Source organism: Camellia sinensis, chromosome 2 (genome assembly GCF_055761805.1).
Source record: "Camellia sinensis isolate YWXY chromosome 2, ASM5576180v1, whole genome shotgun sequence".
NCBI lineage: Eukaryota > Viridiplantae > Streptophyta > Magnoliopsida > Ericales > Theaceae > Camellia > Camellia sinensis.
Genome location: NC_138962.1, coordinates 105,624,904 through 105,633,986, shown reverse-complemented (window position 1 = coordinate 105,633,986; position 9,083 = coordinate 105,624,904). Strand labels below are relative to the sequence as shown.

Sequence of the window (9,083 nt, the reverse complement as noted above, 5' to 3'; positions counted from 1 at the left end):
GCAAAGTTGGAAAACTGACTATGGCCAAGCTTGCCCAATTCACAATTATTCAAGGTGAACTTTACTTCCGAGGAGGTACCGGATTCCTAGCCCGGTGTATTGGCCAACAAGAAGCAAGCTTCCGACTACAACAGATCCATGAAAAGTCTTGCGGGGATGGGGATATCAGTCTGTATAGAAGAATCCAAAGACAAGGTTATTATTGGCCCGAGATGGAGAAGGACTCAAATCAATTACAGAGGGAATGCCCCAAGTGTCAGTCATACATCCGGGAGGATGAGAGTTGCTTTGAAATTGATACCCCTGACTGGAGGCAAGTCTACATTGACTATCTCAAAGAGGGAACACTACCTGAGAGCCCGAGGGACATTGCACACCTCAAGAGGAGAGCGAGGCGGTACTTTCTTGATCAGGACAAGCTGTATAGAAGAAGTATTGAGGGCACTCCCCTGAGATGTCTCTCCAAGGAGGAGTCAGATCTAGTCCTCGGAAGAGCCCACGAGATTGAACATCAAGGAGGGGCTCGGCTGTTCGAGCAACTTATACACCTTGGGTATTACTGGCCGACCATGGAGTCAGATGCATCCCATCACGTGAAGAGGTGCCAGACTTGTCAGAAACACGGAAATTTGATCCATGCTCCAGCTGTAGACCTGCATAGTATCCGAACGCCATGGCCGTTCCATACCTGGGCTTTTGATCTGATAGGGCCCATCTCTACATCTTCTAAGGGGTACAAGTGGATTCTCGCAGCCACAGAATTGAGTACAAAGTGGGTCGAAGCAATTCCTCTGAAGAACGCTACGGGGCCTGCAGTTGCGAACTTCATCAAGGAGAATATCATTTGCCGATTTGGAGTACCAAACACCATCCTCTCGGATAACGGCACTCCCTTCATAAACAAAGATGTGAAGAGCCTCCTAGAGACTTACCAAGTGAAGCATCACAAATCCACACCCTACTATCCAAAAGGGAACGGGCAGGCGGAAGCCACAAACAAGACACTGATAAGGATTCTGAGCAAGATGATGGATGAGTTTGGGGGGACTTGGTCCGAACAGTTGATAGTAGCCCTATGGGCGTATCGCACTTCGAAGAGAAAGCCAACTCAAGCAACTCCTTACTCCCTTGTGTATGGGTCCGAGGCAGTGTTACCTATAGAGTTGGAAATGCCATCTGCTCGAATGGCTCTCGCCTCGGGAATGGTATTGGAGCCTCGAACCACCAGATTGGAAGCATTAGAGGAAAAGCATGACAGAGCTGCAAAAGTCATGGAAAGGTATCATGAGTCCATCGCCCGAGCCTATAACCAGACTGTGGTACCAAGGAAGTTTGAAGAAGGTGATCTAGTATGGAAGATTGTAGACCCAATCATGCGAGGACAGCCTTTACCCAAGTTTTCTCCAAAATGGGAAGGGCCCTACAAGGTGGTTCAGGCAAGCTCAAGCGGGTACTACAAACTTGTAAGGGTTGAAGACGGCTTCCGAACTGGCCCGCTCAATGCAAAGTTTATCAAGCATTACTACCCATAGTTGGACTCATCTATGTTGAAATTCATTTTCACTTTCTTACTTTGTCTAAAGGTTGTATTTCCCATGCGTTATGAAGAAGCTGGTTTTCTCTATGGTGTATGTTTTATCCCATCACTTACAGTGAATCTATTATGCTTTTGTCAAGAAAGTTGAAGAACTAATGAGAATATTTCAGCTTTTATAAACATGTGCATATGATTGTTCTATCATTCGAAATAAATATTTTATCAAGTAGAATGAGAAAACAATGCGAAAATATCCAAACAACAAAAATTTTGTCATTTCATTGCATTGTCCTAGATAAAACATTTTTATCGAAAGGGGCAAGAAAGTAATGATAAAAAAAAAACTCAATCTTTCCTAAAGACACCTTCGAAGAAGCTGCCCGTCACATCTACATCTGGAGGACAAACAGTAGAGTGTGCCTCTAAAGTCTCCAAGGCCCGAGCATAACCCGACTCAAGTTCACGAAGAGTTGCCTTTGTCTCATCTATAGAGGTGCGATAAGAGGCAAGCACAGACATAAGTTCCAGCCGATGACTGGCGTTCGAAGCTATATCCAGGCGCTTCCGAAGCCATGATAAGTCCACTTGGTGACGCTCCATGTCAGAGATCCCCTGATACGCCGTCTCGACTACTTTTCCATTAAGGTCACACAACCGTTGCGTGTCCAAGCTATATAAGATAGTGGCAAAAGACTCGAGAAGAGCAGTCTGAATGAGTGGACACTGGCAAGCAAATAAAGCAAAGGTCTCCGGGTAACTTGAATGCACAAGCTGTAGAACTGAAGCAAACTCAGGAGCTACCCAATAATGGAGAAATGATACTTTGCCAGAAGTCGAAGGAGGAATTGGGGCCGGAAAGTTGCTAGTCTCAGGAATCTCCCCAATGTCTATCGGGTTAGATGAACCACCCGGAGGGGTAACTCCCGGCAGAGGTCCCGAGCCTGAGAATGCCGAACGATAAGGGGACAGACCAAAAGCATCACTATCAATGTGGAAATCACTGAGATTCAAATCCAAAATATTTGAAGGCACTGGCGATGAAGAACCTCTGGCAGTCGTCTCAAAGGCAGGTGTTCCCCCTTGAGAAGGAGAACCGTGAGGAGTTACAAAGAGAGTCGGAGTAGAGTCCGGGGCAGGTGAAGACGGGACCCCGGTAGCAGCTAACACTGGAGCAGAGTCCGAGGCAGGTGAAGGCAGGACCCCGGTAGCAGCTAACACTGGAGCAGAGTCCGAGGCAGGTGAAGGCAGGACCCCGGTAGCAGCTAACACTGGAGCAGAGTCCGAGGCAGGTGAAGGCAGGACCCCGGTAGCAGCTAACACTGGAGCAGAGTCTGAGGTAGGTGAAGGCAAGACCCCGTTAGCAGCTAACACTGAAGAAAAGATAAGAAGGCCTTATTAGAGGTAGGGAACAGGAAAGTCATTTAAGTAAAGATTTCTCACAGATATAAGTAAATGACAAACTTCAGAAAGAAAGATTACCAGAGGGAGAATCAATATGCAAAGCAGGGGCAACTGAAGGACTCCTAGCATCAACAAAGTCACTTGGTCGTGTAGAGACCACCTGATCGATCTCAATGTCTGATGAAGCCTGAACAGTAGTAGTCATCCCTGAAGAAGGAAGGAGGGCCGGAGGATGAGAATCACCATAAGTGCCAGAGCGAGTCTCAGAGATCTCTAGCACATCCACCTCCACACCATTCCCAGAGGCGCACCTCATCTCTACATCGCCTCTAGAAGCATGGCCCGCGACATCAATTTCTGTGGCATCAGTCCCTCCAGCAATCTCAACATCAGAACGGTGAGCCCCAACAAACTCGTCACCAAGGTAGTGCTCCTCCTCAGCTACGGTAGGGCGATGACGACGCGTGCGTGGAATAAGGTCACAAAAATGATCGGAGGACTCAGCCTCATCATCATCGTCATCTATAACTGCTATACGAGGGGTGCACATCTTCACAAGTCTTGCAGACAAAGGGAGGGTGTCGTCCAAGTCTGAGTCCGGCCTGGGGGAGGCAGCATGGCCAGGAGCCACGGTACCGAGAACGTCAACAACCGCAGGATCCTACATAACATGGGCAAATAAAAGTTTTCATTTTAGAAGGTATACTCGCAAGAAGGAAAGTAGCTTCAAATCAAGAATTTCGGGTACCTCACGAAGCCTTTTGGAAAGGCGAGGAGCGGAAGGACTGGCATCAGAAGTCCTCTTGTGAGCCATCTTCTTAAGGCGGGTCGTCCGAGGACCAGAGGCCTTATTCAAAGGGACTGGCTCTGGAGAAGTAATTGCCAAGCTAGAAGCAGATGCCCGAGCAGAAGGGTCAGTTGGAGCAGATGAAGTGAAGAAACCCTCGTACATGTGGTCAGATTTTCGGCTCTCGGGTAGCCGAAGAGAAGAATCCTTCTTATAAATCGGCGGAGGCAAACATACGGTCGGTCTACTCTGGACAAATGCAATAAACGCATCGATATTCTTCTGCCAATACCGCCTGAAAGAGGGGGTGAAACCCCCTACTCGGCTCAAGCCTGGCATCGTCAAAGAGCCGGATATGGGAAGCACGGTGTGTATAAGCCGGCGACTGAAGCGCCCGTAGCTCTCTGAAAATGATAATAAATGAGGTGCTGGCCCCGGGGCACATTGATCAAACCCGAATTGACATGCTACACGGTCAGGCCTATAAACGGCACTATCAACGCCTTCCTCATGCCACACCGGTAATGAACTCGGACGGATCATAATTAGCATATCAACAAAGGGTGCAGGGATGTTCTTCGGCAAAGGAAAGGACACCAAGCGGGAGGAACCATGATAGATAAGCGGTGTGGCCACACCTACAGGTGGGCATACATACGGCCGTGCCACAAAGCGTCGGGGATCATCCACCAGAGTATTCAAGGATAAGGTGGAAATAGTACGTGACCAACGTGTAATCAACGGCTGGCAAGACTTCGCTTTCTCAAATGTCCGAGACCCATCAGTATCGAGCACGGGGATGCCATCTTTATCCACTATCTCCCGAAGAACTTCCGCCTCAAATACAGTCGGAGCAGGGGCAAATTTTGGGAACCTCTCGAAGAAGAAACATAGCAGGAACTGGCTGTGAATAAAGGAGACAGGCTCATATCGACCCACGGAGCGAACCATATCTCGATGTAGCAGATCCAGCCGATAATAGAGATTCCCAAGAAATAGGGGAGCCAAAGGGATCCGATCTCCTCTAAAGAGCCTGACTGCCAAGGGGAAGACGAAAGGATTGAGGGAATCCGGAGGTGTGCTCGGAAGAATGAAGAATGAAAGGAAGCAAGCCAGAAATCCCAAGAAATAGAGCCTGGAGCCATACATCGGACCGGCTTCATACTCCCGAGAGTCAGGATCAGCATCTCTGGCCAAGGGCTGAAGATCCTTGAAGAAGTGACGGATCCATGCAGTATAGGAGGCACGGTCCGTCCTTACTCGACTAGTCCTCCTCGCTGAACCATCAAAAACAGAACTCCACCGACCACAAGTTTGAAGATTTAGCTTCAGAGATTGGATCAAAGAATCATCTTCGGGGGGTGTCTGCTCAGGGTCGAAGGCATCAGGGCCGGTCACCTCCAGACGCAGCAACATGAACACATCCTCAAGGGTGGGCCCCATCTCGTGCTGGCCAAGTATAAAGGTATGTGTCTCGATGCTCCACCGAAGAGCCATGGCTTCCAGGCTGGCATTGTTGCGACGGATGGATAGAGATCTAGATATTTTCACCGGGATCAATAGCCGGGCCTCCTGAAGTCGTTGACAGAGGCTCTTGTCTGAGAGGACATCATCGACCCACTCTTGCCAACCGAAAGGAGGGTTTGAGAAGGCCTTGAACTGAGGATAACAGTATGGAAAGTCCCCCTGCTCAATCCGAAAGCGTAGCACCGAGGAAGGAGAAATGAGGGCCTCATGTCCAGAGTCAGTGTCCTCAGTGAGACATAATGGAGCCGCCTTCGGAGATAGAAGAGAAGTGGTGGAGGTAGCCGCCCGCCAGAAGGGGTCCTTCCGACCAAAATAAGGAGATTTCCTCCACTCAGATGCCGGAGGTACATCCCTCTCTTTCATGAGAGCCGGTTCCGATGACCCCGGGACAGCGGGTTTCTTTCGAGAAGACATATGGCTGAAATAACAGGTATAAATAGTAAGGAGTTGACCGTATTAAAATTCAGAATATTAGAATTAAAGCAACACATTCGAATGAAATTTCGGCATCAACTATTCGTTTCTCTGAGAGTCCATGAATTCAACAAATTCTACGAGGAATTTTTTACACCAAGAGTCCAGGTTCAACCCCGGAAGTCATCAACAATTCTTTTTCTCGGGTGTTCCTCAAGCTCAACAAATTTTAATACCAATGGGTGCATCATCAACATATAGATTTTCGTCTTCTATCATCAATAAGAGGTGCAATGTCATAGGTCGCTTCATGATGAAGTTCAATTGGGTCAATTTCTTAAAGTCACTATGTTCTATATTAAAGGTCCAATTTATATGGGGCTCAAAATTTGGACAGAGTGAAGTTCAATAGTAAATTTCAGGCCCGAGATCCGAAGTATATTACATTGCTTATCAGTAGCAAGATTCAATGGATCATTATGCAAATTACAAGAATGTCCTTTCCAAAGTCCATATTCATAAGTCCAGGGTTTTCTCTCTCCATGTCAAAAATGGAGCTCAAATACTAGTCAACAAGTTATATTCGGCCTTTCCTCGGTGATAAAGTTCAACAAATTATGTTCAAGCCAAGCACCTCAATAAGGTTTCAAGTGCTAGTGCATGTTTTCATATGGCCAAAATCACGGTGTTTGAGCTAAAAAAAAAATATATCATTGGGATTGCCACAAAAATTGAGTCCATATTCAGATTCAGTTTTTATTTATGTATTTTATTTTTATTTTCATCAGATTGCTTGAGCCCTCTACATTGCCACAAAAATATATTTATATATATTTAAATATATTTATATTCAGAAGAGGGGGTCGAATGTCATACTTACAAATTTGGGCAGTTAGAGAGGTGAAGTCCGAAGCCGATACTGGAAATTTAAGCTGAAATCAGAGAGGCTTTACAGACTGTAATCAACAAGACTGGGCTAGGCTTGGGCAAGACCACACACGTTGCGTTGAGAGGGCGAACGTGCGTGGTCAACGTCGGATAAGCTGAAGCCGGAAGCAGCGATGTGGAGCTAGGTTGGGCAAGACCACACACGTTGCGTTGAGAGGGCGAACGTGCGTGGTCGACGTCGGATAAGCTGAAGCCGGAAGCAGCAATTGATTGTGCACAAGCCAAGGCTAATGTGGGTAATCCGAGCTCTAAACAAAAAAAATATATATATATGATAATCAATATATATATATATATATATATTTGCCCAAAGTTTGTCAAACAGCAAAGTAAAAAAAAACTGAAACAACCAACGAGTGATCAATATTTTTCAATAGCTCTATTTGTATCAAAATCATCAAAGCACGGGCTCAAGTTTTAAATATTAGCAGGAGTGCAATGTCATGAAATTCAATAGCCCAGTGTTAAAGATTTATTTATATCAGTCCATCAATAAAAGTCTCGAATCTCAAGCAAGGATTTGAAGATGTATATAATCAGAGCACTAGTCATGCCAAAAGCCAAGAATATAGATTCCAAGTATATATTTATACCATCAAAACTACTGTTGAATTGAAGATTCCCTTCTCTGCTACTATAAATTGAACTGGATCTAATGCTCCTTCCTTCTCTGAGGCTGCTTCTCAGTAGCCAAGCTGTAAATCCAATAAACCAGAGCCAAGACGTGAGCGGCTATTAGAATGACTACCGTTAAAGACGCAGCTTCGAGGATCCGTGGCCGAGTCGTTAATTGTTGTTGATTCGCCATTTTAGTAGGGAAGGAGAGCAGTTGGGCAGACCGGCGCCGCGTTGAGTGGGCGGCGTGGTCGGCGCTGGCCAGGCGCGACTGTAAGCAGTAACGAGGTTGCAGTTGACGGACGTAAGGCGCGCAGGCCATGCGAGCTGGCTGGTAGCGTGCACAGGGGAGATCTACATCTGACTCACTAGAGTGTTGCACGATGCAAGGAAAGCTAGTCAGCACTGACTGGAACTGGTGGAGGTGGTCGCCGGCGAAGCAGGACCAAGATCTGGTGTATCCAAAGATCAGAAGCTACGTCGATGAGCCGAAGTAAAGCACCCACAGTGAGCAGCGGCTTGGGTCGCGATACACACGGTCGTCGGAGCTGGGGCAAGGTGATGGCAAGTCGGTGCTACGGCGGCAAGGTAGACGGACTAGAGCTGGCGACAGTGTGAGCTAGCAGAAAAAAAAAGAGCCTCTTTGAAAATGTTGAAAGCTGGGTCGGTCTTGAAGAAGGGGAGCACGGCAGTGGCTTCTGGTTTTGAACAAACAGAGCCTTCTGAAAGATGAAAAGAAAAGCCTGGGTTGGCCTCTGTAGAGAGAGAGAGGCAAGGCGGCTGTGGGCAAAAAATGTGAGCTATGATTTAGGGTTTAGTCTTCTTCTTTAAATAAATAAAAAAAAGGGTGTGATGCATGGAATATGGCCTCAGATATTCTTAATATATATATGCATGTATATATAAAAAAAAAAAAAAAAAAAAAACCAATCCATTTCTAAGCCCATAAAAAAAAATGTTTAGACGTTAAAAAAAAAAAAAAAAAAAAAAACCAATCCATTTCTAAGCCCATAAAAAAAAATGTTTAGACGTTAAAAAAAAATTAAATTTTTTGCTTGTCAATTTTTTCTGTAAATTGAAGTGCGTCATCAACTTTATCCATAGGCTCTGTCGTGACAACATGTTTTTTTTTTTTGGAAAACGTGACGCGAAGCAGGGTCGAAGAAATGACAGTATGCATGTCCGAGAAAATTACAATTTCTCGCACACGCAAGGGGCAAATGTAAGAGGAGCTAATTTAAGCCCACTAAATTATTTAGGCCCAATAGCCCAAGATTAGTGGGCCCGAATTTATCGCAAGTCCAAGATTGGTGGGCTGAATGGCTCTAAGCCTCGAAAGGGTTCGGATCCACGAACCTAGAGACTTACTCGGGCCCAGACTCGAAAGGGTATTAAGCAAGCCTAGAGATCCGAGGCACTCGGACTCGAAAGGGTTCGGATCCACGAACCTAGAGGTCCTAAACACTTGGCTTCGAACGGATTCAGACGCAATCTAGAAGTCGCTCCGTTAATGAGTCCCAGAACACTTGCGGGCTCGGAGCTTTCCGGGATCTACGCACCAGAACCATGGGCGTAATGGAGTTCGAACAAAGGACCCGATCCCGAGGACGGTGAGTGGAGATAAATTCACTCTTCGGTTAAACTAGCCTATACCCGGGTTGAGGTGGCACGACCCCGGGGGGTCCATGAGACTCGGCAATATTTTTGCGGCAGGACGTCCTCTAGGACTACCCCTGACCCTTTGGGATGATTGGGGATCATTGGTTAGGTGTGGCTAAGAAGAAGGGTTCGCCGAGGGAGTGATCTCCTCTTCGGGGTTTTCTCATCCTCGGAGAAGTCACCTCCTCGGAGAAG

The 9,083-nt window shown here is 46.6% G+C and overlaps 1 protein-coding gene across 1 annotated transcript; it reads right to left on the bottom strand.

Annotated features, from left to right (window-relative positions):
• Positions 1-1,617: 1,617 nt before the first annotated feature.
• On the bottom strand, positions 1,618-6,882 carry LOC145820260 (uncharacterized). Its single transcript, XM_082915390.1, has 3 exons — positions 3,687-6,882; positions 3,017-3,599; positions 1,618-2,907 (listed from the first exon to the last, which is right to left on the bottom strand). Exons 1-3 carry the CDS (start codon positions 5,664-5,666, stop codon positions 1,883-1,885), a joined length of 3,588 nt encoding a protein of 1,195 aa, XP_082771516.1. The 5' UTR covers positions 5,667-6,882; the 3' UTR covers positions 1,618-1,882.
• Between the last annotated feature and the right edge of the window lie 2,201 nt (positions 6,883-9,083).